The sequence below is a fragment of the Lissotriton vulgaris genome, chromosome 7 (genome assembly GCF_964263255.1).
Source record: "Lissotriton vulgaris chromosome 7, aLisVul1.2, whole genome shotgun sequence".
In the NCBI taxonomy this organism is placed as follows: Eukaryota; Metazoa; Chordata; class Amphibia; order Caudata; family Salamandridae; genus Lissotriton; species Lissotriton vulgaris.
The window spans coordinates 1,515,399,419-1,515,421,700 of record NC_141695.1 but is presented as its reverse complement, the minus strand read 5'-3'; the positions used below and the strand labels follow the sequence as shown (position 1 = coordinate 1,515,421,700).

The 22,282-nt window shown below is 42.4% G+C and overlaps 1 protein-coding gene across 1 annotated transcript in view; it reads left to right on the top strand.

Annotated features, from left to right (window-relative positions):
• The window catches only part of LOC147705912 (inactive serine/threonine-protein kinase TEX14-like), a 722,788-nt gene that overhangs the window by 449,695 nt on the left and 250,811 nt on the right, over window positions 1–22,282 (top strand). The window contains exon 12 of the mRNA XM_086929575.1: window positions 12,675–12,831. Coding sequence (XP_086785701.1) covers window positions 12,675–12,831 — 157 coding nt within the window. The remainder of the gene's footprint in view (window positions 1–12,674; window positions 12,832–22,282) is intronic.

Genomic DNA, 22,282 nt, shown 5'->3' with positions numbered 1-22,282 from the left:
GGGGAGTGTCACAATGAGAGATTGAAAGATAGTGATAAAAAAAGTGACTGGGTGAGAAATGGAGAGCCACTGGTGAAAGGAGGGACAGAATGACAAGGGGAGAGATAGCCCATGAAGTACCAGAGGGGAGTGCTATTAGAAGACAGTGAAAGACTGAGCTGAAAGCAGGAAGCCGAGAGACTCTGGTGAAAGGAGTGACAGTGTGACAATGTGAAAGGAAGGACAGTGTGACAAGGAGGGCGGAGAGACAACAATAAAGTAGTGGTAATGTTTTTATGCATGTTATTTTATTTGCAATGGAGATTTTGTTCTTAGTAAATTGGAGCTATTGAGTCTGTAAATCAAGCGATCGGCGCTCAGGAGACAGAGGGACGGGAAGTAGCTCAGGGTGGAGGAGTGGGAAGATGAGAGGCTGGGACTGAAGAGCAATATGGGTTAACAGTGAACAGCAGGAGGGGGTGTTCTGGGTACGGGAGAACAACCAGCTGTTGGACCAGCACCTTCGGAAAGGCAAATCAATTTGTTTGCCAGTGTGAAATAAAGAAATGCAAATACATAGTGAAAGTGACTCCGTTCTTAAACAGTGAAAGGCGTTTTTAAAGTCAAAGCGTTGCTATTTAGAAAAAATAAATAAAGATGCGAGGGGATGCCGATTGCTCACTGCTACACCTCCCTGTGCATTTTCCGATGTGTTTACTTACTTCTGCGTCTGAGTCGAAACAAATAAGTGGGCAAATTAGTCTTTTGGATCTGACAACAAAGGTTTCAAATCCTCATCACGTGCAGCTAAAAATCTCAAATAAAAGCATGGATGCTAATCTAGATACAAACAATCCCAATCAGCATTTGTCTTGTGCATTTAATTTGTGAAACAGTTACATTCTTTTTCTAAATTGCGACTTCCAAGGGAAACAAAATGGTAATGATTTTTTTCTTGCGCGTTATTTACCTTGTTTGTTCTGAGTCGGTTCCCGAGTCAATTCTTACCCCACATGTGTGGGTAGTATGATGTTACAACGCGTGCTGTTACATCGCATTCGTTACAACGACTGCGATGTTACCACGCTATGCCTTTACAACGCAAGTCTTTACATCGACTTGCGCTAGGTGGCGTGCTAACATTAGAAAAGTGTAATTTACTATTCCAACTCCAGTGCACTTATCAGTAGGGATGGTGTTGGGATAGTAAACTACACTATTTTTAATGTTAGTACGCCATCTAGCGCAAGTCGATGTAAAGACTTGCGTTGTAATGGCATAGCGTGGTTACATCGCGGTCGTTGTACCGACCGCGATGTAACAGCATTGTGGTGTACAGACCGCGTTGTTAAGGATGTTTCCCCATGTGTGAATTGCCAAGTTTTTACACCTTGCAGATGTCCTGTGTTGGAAGAAAATGCTCATCTCTTTAATTCAGGAACTGTGGAACTCCATCGGTGTGGTGCTGCTTCAGTCTCTGCGCGCACAGGAAAATATCAAATTCAGCATTGAGGGGTGTAAAGGAGACTGGGGGTGTAAAGAAGACTGGGAACGTGAAGAGTGCGCAGTGGGTGAAGGATGATAGCAGGCCCGGCTTTAGCGCTGGTGGCGCCTGTGCGACAATGTTTGTTGGCGCCCCCCCATGACCACCTCAAACTTAAATTCCCTCACTAGCACCCTTTAACAGTGACCAAGGGCCAGATGTAGGAAGCCATTACCGGTCGGTAACGGCCGAGATTAATGAATTTCGGCCGTTACCGACCGGTAATAGGCTTTTCTGATATAGGGGCCGAAATTAAGGATTCGGTAATTAACCGAATCGGTAATTTAAGGAATCGGTAAATTACCGAATTCTTAAATACCGATTCGGTAAATTACCGAATTCCTAACGTAGGGAGCACTTAAATGAGTGCTTATCCCATGTTAGGATTCGTTTTTACCACCAACTACAAGTTGGTGGAATATAACGAAAACCCCCCAAAAAGCAATTTTAAGAAAATTGCTTCAGAGCCATGTGCAGACATACACGACCTTAGGGCATGTATGTGTGCCACATGTGCACCCATACACAATTGAGGGGCGCAACAGGGTGTCAAAGTGCCACCGTTCAATGTTTTCCCCATTTACCAAATCAATATTTACCGATTCGGTAATTAATATTCATTCCTATGGGCCTCCAGGCCCATAGGAATGAATGAATGACAATTACCGAATCGGTAAAAAAAAGCAAATGATAACCTCCACACTCTGAGAGAAAACTCCCAAGATGTGGATTTCATTCGTTTTTCAGAACCAAACTTCTGCTTTACCAGTTTGTATCTGAAAAAATAAGTACTCTCAGAAGTGACGGTGGCCATCTACCAAGCTTTCTTTACCTTGAAAGCAACCGCCATGACAGCAGCTCCTTTCTTTGTAAAGAAATTACTGCTGGGCCCAACAGTCATCTCTGAATTTGAATTTGGCGAATGCTAGTTGTTAGATTTGGGGGTCTCTAGTTGGCAGAGGTAGGTACCTTTGACCAAATAGGGACCTTGCGTCTAGTCAGGGTAAGGGGTACACTCCTAAAATAACCCCTGCTCACCCCCTTGGTAGCTTGGCACGAGCAGACTGGCTTATCTCAGAGGCAGTGTGTAAAGCATTTGTGAACACATATAGTAACCCAGTTACAACTCTACAGATGGACACCACACAAGTTGTAGTATAAAAAAAAGTATTTTTAGATAGACTTCCACAATACTGTACTTTAAAAATGGTAGAAATAGCTTATTCTTTTTAGATGTAAAATGCGACACTTTAAGTTCAATGTACCTTTGGATGCATAACGCTATACAACAAAAGTGTTGCAGGGAAGGTGATTTATCGGTTCCTCACACTCAAGAAAGGTGATGCGTCGGGTCCCTACTGCTGCATAGGGTATGCGTCAGTTCTTCTCCGCTTGGGGAGGTGATGCGTTGGTTTCTTACTGTGCTTCTGTGGAAATGCGACCAGCAGCGCCGTGATGCGATGAAGATCCGGTGCAATGAAACAAATTGGCGTCTTCTTCTTGTTGGGACAATGATGCGTGCACGCCCGACGGCCGTGCAGCGACTCAATGATTATTCTGAGCCGCGACAGGCCCTGCAACACGTTTCTTCGGTGATGCAATGGCATCTGCTGCGACGGCGACACTCTTCTCCAGTGATGCGAGGCGCTTCGGGTGATGCAATGGCAACAGCAGTGGCATGCTTCTCCTGTATGCGACGGCGTCTGCAGCGACGGCGACACTCTTCTCCGGGGATACAACGGCTGTGGCGGCAACACCCTTCTTTGTCTTGGGTCGCGCTTCCAGCTCCCAGCAACCTGCAGTCTCTTAGAAGGCCCAGCTCGACAGCAAGCGCTTCAATTCCCAGCAAGGGAAGGCAGGGGAACTGGTTGGTGAAGTCTGTTGTCCCTGAGACTTCAGCAGGAGGCAAGCTCTGTCTCAAGCCCTTGGAGATCCTTTACAAGTTGATTTGAAAGTAGCACAAAGTTTTTTCTCCTTTCTTTGGCAGTCAGGCAACCACTGCAGGCCAATCCCCCAAACAGCACTCAGCTTCGGGATAGTCTCTTCCTCAGTTTCTCTGGTTCCTCTCCTCAGCAAAGGTTCTTCTTGTTTCCCAAAAGGGATCTAAAGTTCTTGGGTCCGGGTCCCAATATTTATACTAGCAAATCCTTTGTCCTCTGAAAGTAGAGGGTCCTGTACCCAGTCCAAACCAGTTCTGTGCAGTCCTGGAACACTTGGTTGACAAGACTCCTTCTTTCCTTTGACAGAGTGGGCCACGGACATCAGACGCACCACAGGAGGTGGAGCCAGCATTGTGGAAGGCAGGCACAGCCCTATTCAGGTCCCAGGTGCAACTCATCCCACCCATCTACATGCAGATAGCTCTATTCAGCCCTGTGCTGACTCACCCTGTCTCCTGTAATCCCCAGCCCCTGTTACTCAAACTCCAGACAAGGAATACACAACCTAGCAGAGGCAGGCTTGGATACTTAGGCAAGAAAATACCTACTTTCTAAAAGTGGTAATTTCAAACACAGAATGTTAAAACCAACTTCACTAAAAAATTTATTTTATCATTCAGAGTTCAGGCATACTAAACTCGAATGTCTACCTAGTTTCCTGAGTCAGTTAAGATTATAAAATGATATAATCAAACTGCCCATTCTGGCCTATGGGGAACAGGTAGCCTTGCAATAGTGAAAAACGAAAATGGCTGTAATTCACTATCACGATATGCCACACACATCAGGGCATGTCCTACCTTTTACATACAATGCACCCCGCCCTTGAGCCTACCATAGCAGTGACTAATATGCAGAAAAGGGAAGGTTTAGGGACTGGCAAGTGGATGCACTTGCCCAGTCAACATGGCAGTACCAGACTGCAAACAGGCTCTGCAGTGGCAGACCTGCGAAACACTTTTACAGGCTTCTTCTGTGGGTGTCGCAACCAGTGCTGCAAGCCCACCAGCAGCATTTGATTTGCTAACCCTGGGCACACTCAGTGCACTGTACTAGGGTCTGACAAGTAAACCAAACCAGTCAATCATGGAGTCACTAATCCATACATCAATTTACAATAGGGAGAACATATGCACTTTAGCACTGATCAGCAGTGGTAAAGTGCCCAGAGTCATAAAACCAACAAAAACAGGTCAGACAAAATACAGGAGGAAGGCAAAAAGTTCAGGGGTGACCCTGCAAAAAGGACCAAGTCCAACACTAGTCCTTCACTGTGGCGGAGGCAGTGTCCTCTGCCACCCTGATAGAATGTACTTGACTGCGAAACCTTAAGGCTTAGCATTGCAGCTTTGATTATTCTTATCCTAAACTCAGGAACTCTTTATTAGACTTTTGGTTTCTGTACTGGTTCTGGTAGGTCTGTATCCGGTTACATCAATGATGAAAGTATGCTTCGGCAAATATTGTCTGTATATAATTGCCAATACCAAGCTTAAAGCCTTGTATAGTGCCATGATCATGAATGTATTGTTCTAGATTCTATGATAAGGGCAAATAGCAGAAAAGACAAATGGCAAACTTATCTAGTCCCCAATGAACCTCCCCTCTCTCAGATGTGACCTTGGTTCCAGGAGGTTTGTAGCTTTCTATTACACATTTGATAAAGGAGCCCGGAAAACATCCTGGGGAAGGTATCTTCTAAATAGTTTAATATTATCTGGCACTTGTTTGACCTTGGATAAATGCAGTGAATATATCCTAAATGATTACATTTCCAGATAGTTAGATATGGTGATCTTTGAGATCTAGGAAGTGCTTTAAGCTGACCTCACCGCATGCAACATCAGTTTCTGCCCCAGTGGTTTATTGTTCCCCGAGTCTAATTTTTTGCTTAATCTGTAAATCATTTATTTTTTGACAATAAAAAGAAACAAAGTTGCAGTTTGCTTGTATACCACGTACATAATTGCCACACGATTCTCCATATCATTCCAGGGGCCTCTACAGTAGTCACATACGGCTCTTACTTTTGCCACATTTATGCATTAGTAGACATTCGTACGTAAAAGTCCCTTTGCGTAAATCAATTGCATCTATAAGTACCACACCTTCAATTACCACAGTAAGTTCAATCATGTAATCATTGTACATATGTGTATCCTAAGAGTGTTGAACCGAGCCCTATTCTTATACCCCTCAATATTCCAAATTTGTACAGTATAAACAATTGCAAGATGTTGGTATTACCAGTGTCAAAGGTATTATGAAAGAACACTCAGATTATAACCCACCAACATGAGGAACGTTCTTAAACTTCAGGCAACCCCATGCTCAGCGCCCCCTCCCGTTCCCCTATGACACACGCCTCCCCTCTCTAAGTTGCAATAAAATAAACCTTACCAAAAGCATGACTTTGCCATGAAGTGTGATTATTATATATAATGTCAGCGTTAGCGGTCCAAACGCTGTCCGCGTGCCACCAGTCGTCCGTGGCTCTCCCCTTTGACCGCATTTTCTTGAAGGAGCACGGGAGTGCTAGAGGGGGAGCCCCAAAGGAGTGCGCCAGGAAGAGAATAAGGATGACAGCAGTGGGAGCCATGGACACCGGAGCTTGCCTGCAGAAACATTTTCGGTTTTAACTTTTGTAATTTTATACTTTGGTCTTAATGTAATGGTTTTAAGTAACCACACAATAAAGTTATTCATTCATTCATTCATTCATTCATTCATTCACCGGAGCGAGGCGGTTTTGCCGACTGTCAGCACGGGGTCTGAGGGTCCCCAGCCTGGGAAAGCCTTGCTCAGAAGACTGGTGCCTCTTGGTGAATGGGCACCGCGGATGCCGATGCATCTGTGGTAATGACTGTCTGGTTCACATAATTTTTGTTGATCGGTCTCCTCCGACCTTGCGTTTTGTGCCCATTTCTAGTCTTTTTTCAACGCTGTGTTTCATAAGTGGCATAAAGACATTATGACATTTTCCTGGTTTTTTAAATTCTATTCATGTTCATTATTGGCTTTCTCTGGTTTTGGCGATATTATTCCAGCATCGGACTTCGACGTACAAAAGACCGTCAAGAGGCATTATGGGATGTGTCGTTTTTTCCAAAGGCTACGGCAGGCATTTATGCCGGGATTACACACATGCGGTGTTCAATAAGCGACCTTGGACACTTCTGAACTGTACGATCCCATGACCTTGTGTCCAATTCAAGTGCATACAGTGAGAACTCTCATTCGGGCTCAATATAAATAAATAAATAAATAAATATTGTGCAACATTGTTCCAGCTGCTCATTTTCGCAAGTCGATACCGTCATAAATTTTCATTTGTGTTAAATACCACGGGTTCACGTTATTGCGACCAAAATAATGCCCTGAACGATTTACACGGCGTGTTCTTATCCCATATTTTGTAATCTAATGAGGACTATATTTTTAGAGGGCTTTGGCGTCCCATTTCATTTTATTTAGCTAAGTGCACTTTGGATTAATTATATGACGTGCGCTTTAAGAAGCAGGCTGGTGACTTTGAATTCCTGCACCTAGCGCAACAGGCTGATTACGGACATTCTTTGGCAAATGAAGGCAGTTTAATCATAATGCTAATTTGTGTACTACATTGTGTTGCATTCTTGTTTTAATTTCATACTGTGCAATTGTATGTTTTATCAGCCATATTCTTTTGGTTTAACAATAGTGCTACCACAAAACAATGGGTTTATGTTATGTTTCTGCTTTAAAATGAAAATATGTCTTCCATATCCATGCTTATCTAAAGTGGAAGGGAATATAAGAATGGTCCGTGACTCATTCAACATGAACTAAGTTCTGATATAATAAATCTGTGTTGTGTAAAAGTTCCGACACTGGTAATTAATACCTAAGAAAAATCACTACCGTAGAGCAATCAAGAACATATTATGAATGCGTATATTTAATCAGGGAACAGAATACAGAAGCGCCAGAGAAGCCAATATCATTTGCAATTAGTTTATTTAACCAATAAGACTCGAAACACAATTATATACAATCGTAATAGGTTGCATGAAGGGAGAAGGAGGGGAATTTAGGATGTGATAGTGTGGGGTAGTGAAAGTGAAGGTCATAGGTTTGAGGAATAAACAATTTAAATAATTCTAACAGTTACTGGTAAGAAGACCATATATTTACAAAAATTCCTTCAATTCAACCATGCAAAAAATGCACTTTTAAAGAAATGGTCGGCAGGGAAACAGATACAGGTCTTGTGAGGGTGGAGAGCGTCGACGTTTCGACTCGACTAACGTAAATAGGAGGATTCGTGGACCTCAGCTGCAAGTCTTCATCAGGACGGGGTATGGCAACCTGGGGGTAGAGAATGTGAATTACTCCAGCACTGTGTACAATCGATTAGATCTAGACAAAAGTGCTTAGCGGAGACACTAACCTAATCCTGGTGCCAGACTGGCGACTCAGGTAAGTCGAAGATCGCTGTTATCCGACCATGTAGGAATAGGGGAATGGTCAAAATCACCCGATTCTCAGGAGCCACAATGTGGTTTCCTCACCTCTTGATTGGATGTATCAATTGCCATCCAAGTTGTGGGCCCCAAGGATACCCTAGTCTCAAATTGTGAATAAATCACACTTCCAGTAAATGTAAACATATTAAAAGGCACCAGGTCTCTCACATATGTAACTATGGTGACATGTCAACTGTCAAACTACTAACAAATGCCACGCGAGACTGTTGCACAATTCTAGCATTATATGGATAAATAAATAAAAGGAGAACTAGCCTCCAAGGGCTCAGTGAGTGCCCCACCGATATCGAATGTGCAGCCAGTTAAAATGATATAACGAATAACACACTTTGCAGAGGACTATTCTCGAACCTATGTGTTTTAAGGCATCATGATCTGAGAGGGTAATAGGCTCTTGTTCTGCTCTGCCTCTTCTATAATGTGTAGCTGTTGCTTGTCTATTAAGACAGGCATGTTCTTACATAGTGCAAAAAGTAGATTTATGTGAGAAGTATGAATTTTCATACATCAATATTTTCACTTTTGCGACTTCACAGATTCAGCTCCACACTAATGAAGGATCTTGGCTTTTCCCCCTACTTTTCACCAATATTGATGTAACTTAAAACACCAATTGTTCTTTTGCGGACTACACCATTTTTGGAAGTGTTACTCTCTGGAATTTAACCTTACTCTGGTTGGGGACATATTGCTAAACTAATGTGACTGGTCTTTTGGTATAAGAGTAAGTGAGTGCTATCTCCCATCCTTATGTTTACGGAACATCTCTAATTAACCAGTATTATCCTGTTATTAATGTACCCACACCTGTTGCTTTTTTCTTGGAGGATGACAAAAGTTGCAAAGAGAAGCTTAGGCTCAAGCAACATTATTTTTGGGGTGGCATAGTCTGTTAATGTGATTCTTCTCTTAGCTTCATATTACATATCTGTCAACTAGGCACTACAAAAGTATTCTTTAAACTAGTTTGTCTCTTTTTGGAGCTCATGCTGATGATGAGGTCCCTTCGAATAAATTGGAAACAGAGACCTTAAAATCAGTAAGCATGGAAAACCTTTTTTTTTTTACAGAGATCCTGTTCAAGGGATATCATAGAAGCAAACAACTCATTTATATTACGTGTCAAAAAGACTGCTCAAGGGATATCAGAGAACGAAATAGTGCACTCTTATCCTTTACTAAAAAAGACTGCTCCAAGAACAGCGGCTGCTACATCGGCTAGCATTGGAGTGACAGACATCCTCCTCTGGCAGATGCAATGACCCACATCTTGCAGTCTCTGTAGGACTAGCTCCTACTAAGTAATAACGCCTTTCTACTGCACCACAGAACAGCACCCTGGCGGGATCCATCTCCTTGCAAGGCATTGGGCAACAAAGGGCACATGAATGAAAGTTATTTTGTGAATGTTAAATACAGATGACAAACCAGTGGTTCTAGTAGCAGGTTATCTATTTACTTTCAAATCTTTTGTGATCCAGCTTGTATGCTGAGATATTCTACCTTTTATGAATTCAGAGTACAACCATGATTAATAAATAGAATTCAAAGTAGGTATCTTTTTATTATCCCTCCTTGCACCTGAAGCAAGGATACCCCTGTTTACCGTTTAGCAGCTGTGTGCATTTCTAAGTTTGCAGCACTAGGACTTTGATCAAGCAAATAAGGTGATACCAGCATACTGTACTGAACCCAGCGCGAGATGACCAATGATCGTTGGGTACAGCTGCGCTGAAGGGATGCGGTGGAGGAGTGGTGATGAACATTGCAGAGGTCCGAACAGCTACTAGGCAGCTTGTTTCAGAGTTATTTAGAAAGTAATTGTTTTGCAAGATTTTGTCTAAATCTAAAGGATTGTCTGCTTACTCACAGACGGTGGACCGGCTGGGCGACCGTTGAGTGCGACTCCTGTTGACTGGATATCTGGGGAGCTGAAGTCTTAGAGGTTTTCCCGTGATTCAGCTGAGGGTGTTTGAAACTCCCCGGTGTGTGTTTAAATACGTACATTTGGAATATAGATTTTTGAGATCCAGAATCTATAACCTAGAGTATTAAGGAGAGCCCGACTTGTATGCCCTTGACAAGGAGGTTGGCTGTATCCCCAGAGGTGTGTCCCTTGGGGGGACCACTTTAGTCTTTAAAGTACCCCTGTCCTGATGAAGCCATAAGAAACTACTGGCGGAAACGCGACCGCGACTGCGTCGACATCTGCTTAAGGAGTCCTACCACATTGTATATTCTGTGAATAATATTAGGCGCCTTGAATAATCATTACTCTGCTTGTGATTATAAGGAATAATAACTTACGCGCTATAAGGACTACCTTGGTTGTGATATTCCACTCAAACTGAGGAGTGGGTATTGACAGGAAATTGATTGTGTTCTTTTTTCTTTTTGTTTAGCGTACACTGTTGTATATATAATGTATATATTGCATTTATAGGTCCTTGTCTTCTGTCTATTGTATATATTTTGGCCACCTTGTCTTGCGATTCATATAATTGTCCTTCTTACTTTTTCATCCTTTGGATGCTCCTTGCCCAGTTATGGGAGGGTAATTTGGGCAGAACCCCTTTTTATTACGTAGTAGACATCCTCCTCTGGCAGATGCAATGACCCACATCTTGCAGTCTCTGCAGGACTAGCTCCTACTAAGTAATAACGCCTTTCTACTGCACCACAGAACAGCACCCTGGCGGGATCCATCTCCTTGCAAGGCATTGGGCAACAAAGGGCACATGAATGAAAGTTATTTTGTGAATGTTAAATACAGACGAAAAACCAGTGGTTCTAGTAGCAGGTTATCTATTTACTTTCAAATCTTTTGTGATCCAGCTTGTATGCTGAGATATTCTACCTTTTATGAATTCAGAGAGTACAACCATGATTAATAAATAGAATTCAAAGTAGGTATCTTTTTATTATCCCTCCTTGCACCTGAAGCAAGGATACCCCTGTTTACCGTTTAGCAGCTGTGTGCATTTCTAAGTTTGCAGCACTAGTACTTTGATCAAGCAAATAAGGTGATACCAGCATACTGTACTGCACCCAGCGCGAGATGACCAATGATCGTTGGGTACAGCTGCGCTGAAGGGATGCGGTGGAGGAGTGGTGATGAACATTGCAGAGGTCCGAACAGCTACTAGGCAGCTTGTTTCAGAGTTATTTAGAAAGTAATTGTTTTGCAAGATGTTGTCTAAATCTCTAAGTGATAGCTATGGTATCTCTATTTGACTTATGCTGTACTTGATGACTGAATTAGGGCAGCCATGAGTGTTTAACAATGGTCTCTGTTGCAAGAAACTATTGCACCCATCTGTAGACAGGCTAGTTGCAGATGAGAGGCTGCAGCAACTAGCCCTAAAGGGTTAGCATTCCCTGGAGCGCCCAAGGAGCATACTGCTGGCAAAACACTACCTTTGTTCACAGTTTTGGGCAAGCTCTAAAATGGTCCTCAATGCCTGTGATTCTTTGCTGATAGAGAGGAGAGTTCACAGCCAGGAGATACACCAGATAAGAATAGACAATTATCCCTAGAAAGTATAAGTATATGAAGGAAATGTCAAGATAGCCCCTGAAGTCCTTGAGTGCGAAGCTGTTTGAGTGGGTTTATCAGGGTACCTTTGGTAGGTTGCAAAAAATTGTGTAGTGGCTCCTTTTTTGCATAGCCACGGTCTCACAGAGAGAAAATAATTAGTTGAGCTTCTGGCCTAAGCACTTTCAGAAGATTAACCTAAGGACAAGTATGACACTGAACAGGAACCAGAACCAATTGAGACACAAAGATGGTCAAAGTGGAATATTCCTAAGGGACCCTGAGACAAGTATTGAAGGTAGCAGCAAAGGAGAGCTATCCACCAGACCAATGCCTCCACCACAAAACTTGATAGTCCCAAAGCAGAATATTTATAGTCAGGAGTTCTGGCTCTCACAAGATAGCCTACTTGCATAAAAATGGTGCCACCCCAACCCACCCCACAGCGACTAGAAATAGGTGAATTGGACATCCTCTACCCATCTGGCCTATCACTTACATTGGCTGCGGGCCTAAACTATCATATGTATAGGCAAATGTGTGTTTGAAATGTCTTGATGTTCCATTAATTGACTGATTTGATTACGTCTAGTGAAATATCCCCCAAAGTGATATGCATTAACACCCGTTTCCAAATAAGATGTTGATTAAAATTGTAAAAAACTGAAGTACATAAAAAGTAGATCACTCATGTGGTATTGATCTTTCTATGCAAGGCCAGTACATGCTGTTAGTATGACCGGTTGTAAAGAAATCCATTCATGCTATTGACCATACCGGCATGTAACTGTTTGTGTCTCAGATCTTCAAGTTAACATTGTTGAATTACAAGTTGCTTTCAATCAGGAGAGGAAAGTTCCACAGTCGCAGACTTAAGTATCTAAACATGAATTCTTCATTAAAGTGTTAAAACAATATATACATATATATGCCTGCTAAATTGTGTTTCAGGATCCTACATATAGGCAGAGATGTTCTACTGTTAACTAATTCATATAAAATATTCATGATGAAGAACATTGATTACAGGTATATTTTCCTTTTTCCCTCCCCTACCCCTCACAGCCACTTCAGGGTCAAATGCTCCTTGTCTTGTATGATAAAACGATCAAACATATTCTAACTGTTCTCGAATCCTGCTTTCGTCTCAGGATACAGCCAGTACGTCTGCTGAACGGCCTGTCTCTCAGAGCCTGAGCCAAGGTGTGCCTACCATATACCCTCTCCTTGATGCCAACAGGATCAATTGTCTTCATCAAGACAGTGTTGATGCAAGGAACCCCCCTTGTGCTTCTTCCAAACATGCAGGTAAAGTGAAAGAGGAGGACTGAAAATACAGCCTTTTAAACCAGGTAATAGAAAGTGTGCTTAAATATTTTCAATATCATACTCTCACATCCAGGGTTCAGATGATGGGACTTGGGACTAGAGCTCTTTTTGCAGAGAACATCAGAAAAAGTTTAATGGGGAGTTTGTAGTACATGGGTGGTAGTGCAGAGGTCAACCTATATGTCTACTGACTCCTGATACCTTAGGAATTTTCCTTTGTTGAAGGCGGGCAGACATTTTCTTATACAACAGCTATAGCTTTATGCATCCATTTTTGTCCAGCACATTACTTTCATGTTTAAGTGGGGAGAAGATGGAGAGTTCCCCCCTGAGTGGTGGTATGTGGGAAGACCATGATGAACTAGTCAATTTGGTGCTTCACTGGTCAAATAGAAGGGTAAAATTGCCTTCAAGGGACTTATTCAGTCTATATTTTGTTAGTTGAAATTATTCTAGAAAGGATCAATGGATCATCCTTGGGGTGAATTAATCAAAACTGATCAATTTATATTATCAACATATAACATATAAACAAAGACACAAGGTGTATACGAAAAGGTTTTTATCAAATAGTTCATTAAATCAACTTCATATACAGATAAATAAACAAATACGATTTTAGGACTGTGGGTACACATATAAATAAATTGCTAAGTGACTCAACAGAACCTAAAAAACACCTATCCCAAAACACATTGAGTAAAACAAAGAGGGGGATGAGATGTATTGTCGACGTTTCGGTTTCTTAATAATGATTTGATGAAACCATCCTCAGGACCATTATCAGTGCTGATCTGTATAGAAATATTGTAATCTGAAATTCAAAAGATATTTACAGTTACAATAGTGTATTGACTCTATATGTAACACCTTGGTAACAAAACAATAAGACTAAACTGTCATGACAAGAGACAACATCATAATATATACAACATAAATCTAGACATATTCCTACAAACAATAAGGAAGTGTAGTTGGTTTGTTTAGAGACAAAAAAGCATTTCATCAGTTGCTGCCACTTTGTCTGAACTGAAACATCATTTATCATCTTTTCGCACCATTAAATCAGAAGTAAACCAAATAAAACCATTGAGATCGAAAGCCTCTAATACATCCAGGTCAATTCCTGCATGTCAGACAGTTAGAGTAAATCACATGTACTTGTTAAAACCACATCAGTAGTATCAATTATATGGTTGTATAAACTAAAGACACTGGTGTAATTACTTCATGATTACATTCTGGACATTATTATTTTTCATTTAGTTGAAGGAGTTGTGTATCGGATGTTATATGACACCATTTTTAAACAGTGTAAACATACACATATTAATCTAAATAGTTTAAATACCTGCTCGCAAATCCCAATCACAGTTTCACGCAGTGAAAACGTTGGTGGATCACAGTATCCTAATGCCTTAACTGAAAGTTAAAATTCATTGTTTAGGGACTGGAAAAAATTCACTCAAAACAGACCTATTTATTTATCAGTAGACATACCTAGTGGATGTGGAAAGCACTCATCAAGGCTGGATATGAAGTCAAATCTTCACTCCCATGCATGTATATTATAACGCAGAAATCGCCTACAAAGAATAATAATGAACATTTTCTAAATTTGTGTCAACCTATGGAAAAGAACCGACTTGTACTAGGGAATAGGTCTTACCCGGTGTCACTCGTGCGGAGTCTTATCTGCTTTTTAGACACAGTCTGAAGTAATTGTGACCAGTATGAATTTTAAACAGGTCAGTAAACAGTCATTTGTCCTGCAGCGCCTGTCAGATAATACAAAAAAATGTGCATGTTAGGTGCACAAATGTCTCGACGTTATCAAACTTGTAGCAGTTATAATAGGCATTTAGACAATTAGCGAGGCGTGTGTCTATATGTATTAGCGCTACCGAACTTGTAGCGGTTATAGTGGCCTTTATAGCATTAGGCCACTATAACCGCTACAAGTTCATTTGTGCACCTAACATGCACATTTTTTTGTATTATCTGACAGGCGCTGCAGGACAAATGACTGTTTACTGACCTGTTTAAAATTCATACTGGTCACAATTACTTCAGACTGTGTCTAAAAAGCAGATAAGACTCCGCACGAGTGACACCGGGTAAGACCTATTCCCTAGTACAAGTCGGTTCTTTTCCATAGGTTGACACAAATTTAGAAAATGTTCATTATTATTCTTTGTAGGCGATTTCTGCGTTATAATATACATGCATGGGAGTGAAGATTTGACTTCATATCCAGCCTTGATGAGTGCTTTCCACATCCACTAGGTATGTCTACTGATAAATAAATAGGTCTGTTTTGAGTGAATTTTTTCCAGTCCCTAAACAATGAATTTTAACTTTCAGTTAAGGCATTAGGATACCGTGATCCACCAACGTTTTCACTGCGTGAAACTGTGATTGCGATTTGCGAGCAGGTATTTAAACTATTTAGATTAATATGTGTATGTTTACACTGTTTAAAAATGGTGTCATATAACATCTGATACACAACTCCTTCAACTAAATGAAAAATAATAATGTCCAGAATGTAATCATGAAGTAATTACACCAGTGTCTTTAGTTTATACAACCATATAATTGATACTACTGATGTGGTTTTAACAAGTACATGTGATTTACTCTAACTGTCTGACATGCAGGAATTGACCTGGATGTATTAGAGGCTTTCGATCTCAATGGTTTTATTTGGTTTACTTCTGATTTAATGGTGCGAAAAGATGATAAATGATGTTTCAGTTCAGACAAAGTGGCAGCAACTGATGAAATGCTTTTTTGTCTCTAAACAAACCAACTACACTTCCTTATTGTTTGTAGGAATATGTCTAGATTTATGTTGTATATATTATGATGTTGTCTCTTGTCATGACAGTTTAGTCTTATTGTTTTGTCACCAAGGTGTTACATATAGAGTCAATACACTATTGTAACTGTAAATATCTTTTGAATTTCAGATTACAATATTTCTATACAGATCAGCACTGATAATGGTCCTGAGGATGGTTTCATCAAATCATTATTAAGAAACCGAAACGTCGACAATACATCTCATCCCCCTCTTTGTTTTACTCAATGTGTTTTGGGATAGGTGTTTTTTAGGTTCTGTTGAGTCACTTAGCAATTTATTTATATGTGTACCCACAGTCCTAAAATCTTATTTGTTTATTTATCTGTATATGAAGTTGATTTAATGAACTATTTGATAAAAACCTTTTCGTATACACCTTGTGTCTTTGTTTATATGTTATATGTTGATAATATAAATTGATCAGTTTTGATTAATTCACCCCAAGGATGATCCATTGATCCTTTCTAGAATAATTTCAACTAACAAAATATAGACTGAATAAGTCCCTTGAAGGCAATTTTACCCTTCTACTTTCATTACCCAAGCCCTCAAGGGTATTCCGGGTTGCTCACTTCCTTGATTATCACTGGTCAAATAGCAGACTATAAAGTCCTGTACTACTTCACAGCCACGTCAATTTTGTCAGTCAAGTCCTCTGGGTGGGTAATACCTCCAAACCCGGTGCCTCCCATTGTGTTGTGATTAGCTTTAGAGACAGGTGGATGGCTGCAGATATTTTATATAGGCTAAGTTTTCTTGGGCCCCCAAACTGCATTTAAGATTCTTTCATTGGGATATTTCTACAAACCACATGCATGTTTACCCACTTCGCTGCTGCCCAGAGACTCTGTTCTGACCTGCAACAGGTTTCCCCCTATTTCAAACTTAGACAAGCTGGATTGACTCTCCGAAGTGGTGACCCCTTAAGTCACTTGCAACTTGTTGATCGAGCGAGGGTCCCCCAAGTCTGCAGATATTAACATGCCTCTTTGACATGCCAGACACAGGTTTTCCTGGGCCCTGGTTATGATAAACTCAACCAATGTTCATAGCCTCATGGAATGTTGTGAGCCGGGCAAGCAAGTTGGATAGGCAAGACAGGATCCATTTCATTAATCGTTATGCAGTCATCTGCCTACAAGAGACCTGGCTTAAAGACCCGGTCTTTATGGAAGGGTACACTACCTACTACATACTGGCCATTGCAGGAGCTATGGGCTGGGTCAAGGGGGGCCTTTTTACTTTTATTTTCCTCAGCTTACCTGCCCAAGCATTGTGGTCGAATTGTAGCTTTGTATATTACCAGGTGATCTTGCTCCAGTTTCAATCAACTTGTCTTTTATTGGTTAATCTGTATAATAATGTTTTCAACATCTCTAACACCAATTTTTCAGGCTCACTGACGGAGGATATTGATTTTTTTTTTTTAGAAACATTCCAGGGGACTGTGCTGTAATACTTCTAGGGAATTTAATATGATATCTTATCAGTTCCGTTCTGCTGCCAGCATCTGCGGCCTGGTGGACTACTTAGAGGTCCCTTTTACCCACTTTGCTCACTGTCCTCAGAGAGTTGCACTTAACATATTGTTCACCAAACTTAGGGGCCGATTATGATAGCGGATAATCCGCATCCTCAGGGCCGGCGGAAGCCACCGCCGGCCCGGAGGATGCGGATTAACCGCTGCGGACTGATAAAAGACCCCCCGCCAGATTAGGATGGCTGGGGCATCTTTTTTCCGTCCGCCGCTTTTCCGCCGCGGTCGCCTTCCGACCGTGGCGGAAAAGCTCTAACATGGCTGGCTGTGTCTATCAGACAACGCCAGCCATATTAGGATGGCGGCGCTCCTATGTCTTTCCACAGCGGCATTTCCGCAGTGGAAAGGTATACAGTGTTTTCTTTGGGGGCCCGTTGCAGGTCCCCAGGGGTGAAGGGGGGTGGTGGGTGCACATGGGGGGTACCTATGGTACCCCCCTGCCTTTGCGTGCACGAAGCGGCAGGCACCACGCGGTGCCTGCCACTTCGTGCATGCAAAGGTAAACATGCATTTTTAACATTGCGGCGTGTGCTGCTTGAAGCAGCATCCGCCGCAATGTTAAAAATACAGCATGTGACCGCCAGAGTGGCGGTCACATCCTAATTCGCACGGAGGGACCACCGCTGCCCCTGCGGACGGTCCCTCCTCCTCTGGTGTGGCGGACCGACTCAGGTCCGTCCGCCATCCTAATAGGCCTCTCAATTTGATTTTCCCTGTGACTCCCTGGGCACAGAATCAGTTACCACACCCACTTTGGAGGGGCACTGTCTTGCTTCTCCTTTCAGATAATACAGCTCCCACACAGTGGCTCAACACTCGGCGAGGCAGGAAACATTAACACAAAACAAACAACACCTTCAGATAAGGGTTTTATTTTACAAAATGCAAAGACTGTCTTTTTAGAATAAGGCTTGGGGTTTTATTTTACACAATGCTCTCTAAGAGAAAGAAAGGCTTTCTCAGATGCCAAATGCTCAAAATTCAAATACACATAGAGATGTATATGTTTATATGCAAGCAACAATAACACACTTTATGCAGGTGCCAACAAGTCAGTTTTACACAAACTCCAAATGGTCCAACACGCAGCAACACGCCTAGTGTAGAAATGGCCTAGGAAATCGTCTGCATCGGCAGCCCTAGGAACGCTCCACTGGCTGCCAATCCATAAAAGAGGCCTGTTTAATATTCTGATAATCACCTTCAGAATATTTCACTCTTCAGGTCCACACTACCTCCGGGCCAGATTCACGTGGTATTTACCTTCCGGAAATGTTAGATCCTCTAATGCTAACTTGTTAAAACCACCAGCATTTAGATATGTCTCAAAGGGAGGAAAATCGCTTGCAGTACTAGGCTCCAAAGCATGGAACCAACTCCAGAACCAGCTCCATCAGATCCAGTCTGAAACGCTTTTCAGGAAAGTCCTAAAACTTGGTTCTTTTCAGCCCCGGACACCCTATGAATGATAGCAATCACGCTCCAAGCTGCACAGTTACAGCATTTTCGAACTTGGTCGAACTTTCACCCGATGTTGTGGACCAATTTTTTGCGAGTCTGTCTGATATGATGTTCTCTCCTAACAACGAGAATAACCCTTAAAAACAATGAGCACACAGCGTTCCTTGAACTCTGAATTCGGCCTTCAGTTTTGTTAAACAATGCTACTGAAAACATTTGGAACTATTTTTTTTCCCCTGAAAGCGAAATTATTTTTCTTTTCACTTCAAAAATATTTACCTTTTTTCTGGCACAAGGAACTCTGCTTAAAGTAGAACTATTCTTAAAGAACAGAGCTTCTATTTTTAGAGACGTTAGAGACAATATTTACCTCAGCCTCTAGCACATGTACAATATCGTATAAATATGTGATGAAATGGTCTCGACCTTCTTTTCTGTATACAGAGCCATTTCATGGGTAATTTTCGCAATTCATTCAGCTGATATATATGCATTTAACTGAATGATAACCCTGCTTGAAAAGCGTACAGTACCAATACTCATTTTCGTGTATAAACCATACACCATTTCAAATGCAATGTATGTATTTTGGGGTGGGTTGGAAAACACACATGCATTGTTGTATGTTTATATTGCTTAATATTTAGTAATGATGGACATTAATACGTGGAGTGGGTGTTTTATTTCTATCTAGGACCCTAATTCGATATTCCCGATTCATGCCCTTATGTGGTTTTAACAAATAATATCCTTATGAAGACATAAGAATCATATCCATATTTAGTAATAGGCCATGCAGTCCAAAACACGGCAAGGCTACTCCCATAGACTCCTAGAAAGCACAATGCTTTCTTTAAACAAACCAAGCCTCTAGCAGCCCGGGAAAACCCCCTGCTTTTGTTTTGATTTGCACAAGAACTCCTAGAGTCCAGAAAGAACTGTTAGTTCTCGGGTGACGTCTTATGTCCAACCTTACGTCAAACCCGGCACCTTTCAGGTATAAATATACCAACGTTGCCTTAAGCAAACACACAGTGGTTGGGAGCAGAGCGACGTTCTACTTGCCCGGGAGCCCAGCTGTTATGAGAGCCGACAGAAACCGCCCCTCCCCTTGACGCACTGAAAGAGACGCTGTCTTTTTCTCCAGCCGAGAAAATCCAGCTCCGGTGTTCCCAAGTCACTCTCGCGGGTTGCTGGGAGATCGAGTCCTGAGAAGCGAGATACAAGACCTTCTTCATTCTATAACCAAGGTACGGAGCTGATTAAAACCTTAGAAAGAATTCTTGATTCCGATAATTGGCAAAAACCTAATTTAACTTAAACTGCAACTTACTTACTCCTTCCCACGTATTAGGCTTAGGTCAGGTACACCGGGGTAGGCGTATCTTAGAAGCACCAGTTGAGTTTGTTAGTCAATGCTTTTATGTATGTATATATTTTATCCGTTTTAAATTTTTTATTGCAGATTCACAGGAAGCCACGGACAATCAATTAGGTGGTTCAGGTATAAATCATAAATCATAAATAACGCATCTCAATGTCAACAGAAGGATACACGGCCATTTAGCCCACATCCCGAGGGTCGGGCGGAGACTCATGATTGAGCACTGTAAGCTCTGTTCCACATGTAACTGTAGGCTTTTAACAAGCATTCCTAGTATCTGCTTTTTTTTTTTCCTCCCTTTTTATTACTGAACCCCCCCACCCCCCTAACGAACAAGAACACAAACTGGATATCCTAAACACATATGCACAAAAGGAAAATAACAGCAATTACACTTTAATCCCCCCCTTTGTCTCTCTATTGCCTGCAATGTCCTTCACAGTTCTGAACCAGAGATCACAAATGCCCTGCAGTATTCCGCAAGTTTAAGATATGTCGTCGAACCCTTTGTAGAGAGGTCCCAGTGTCCCGTTCCATACTCCCTGGAGGCCACCCTCCCTCACAACCCCCCATCAAGCCCATGGTATTGTCTCCACTTAGACCAGACCCTGCGGAATTTTTTGGGACATCCCCTAGCCTTATAGGTCACCCTCTCGGCCGCCATATACAGATCCAACCCTCTCCTCCATTCCTCCAGATCTGGCGGATCCGGCGCTCCCCAGTGTTTTGCGATGTCCCTCTTTGCAACCACCAATGCAAGCACTAAAAATGTAAGGAGTGGGCGGGTCAGGTCCACCTCGGTAGTCATGCCGAGCAGTGCCAGCCTGGGATCTTGCGGGATCGGGGCCCCTAGCACCTCCTCTAGCTCCTTGAATACTTGTGTCCAATATGTTTGTATTATGGCACATGTCCATATTGTGTGATAAAAATCCCCCTGTCCCTGGTGGCATCTAAGGCATCGCGGGTCCTCCACCCTCCCCATTTTGCTCAGCCGTAACCTATCGTAGTAAGTTCGGTGGAGTACATTGAATTGAATAAGCCGTAAGCGTGACTTGTTTGCCTCCTCCCGGGATGCATCAACACTATTTCCCAGTCCAGATCTTCCATTTCACCACCTCAGCCTCCCACGTAGTCCTAAGTTTTGCTAGATCCCCTAACATATGGTTAGTTAGCGTTTTATACGTCAGGGAGACCGCTTTTCCCGTTATCTGTTCTTGGAGGGAGTCTCCCCTCCAGCGGTGCATATTCTGGGATGTCTGTGAGTGTGATGTGTTGGGCTCGCCAAGCGTGAGGTAGCTGGAGATACTTGAAATGTTGTGTAGTATGTAGCCCGAAGTCTGATCTAAGAGCTTGGAAAGATTTTAAGTCACCCTTGGCTATCACATCCCCTATGGTAGAAATGCCTATGTCATCCCACCTTTGGAAACCCCCGCAATTTATGTAGTTCCGTTAACCACTGGCAGTGCCACAACGGAGTTTGCCGTGTGGGCCTTTTATCCCAGCCCATGCGTTTAGTGGCCTTCGTCCATGCAGTTAGTGTTATGGACGTGGCCGGGAGGAGGGGAGCCCTTCTAAAAGTCCCGTAGAGATAGCACAGTAGGTTTTTCGATGATAGCTTTGTTCTCTCCAGAACGTAGGTTGGGTGGTCCGCCGGGGCGTGCAACCAATCATTTATTGGTGTTAGATGTTCCGCCCAATAGTAGGCCTCTAGGTTGGGAAGCGAGATCCCCCCACTGTACTGATGTCTTTGAAGCGTGGACAGAGCCACCCTGGCATGTTTGCCTAGCCAAAGGAAGGATCTCAGGTCCGCATGTATCTTGTGGAAGACCGTCGCTGGTATCGGATAATACTCATTTTGCAGAGCATAGAGGAATTTCGTCAGGATGATCATTTTGTACATGGCCGCTCTGCCCAGTAGCGTTAAAGGGAGCTGTCGCCATCTGTCCATATCTTCCACCGCATTAGTCATGATCCGTTCCAGGTTTCTATGGAACAAGAGGGTCGCGTCCACGGTGATATAAATCCCGAGGTATTGGAAACCTTCTGTGGTTGTCAATAGGTTTTCAGGCAACCTCCCCCACTGGTTGTGTCCCCCCGGGTCATAAAGTACGGACTTATGCCAGTTTATCTTGTGTCCTGCCTGTCCACCGTACTGTTCCAGTTCCCTGAAGAGCTCTGGGAC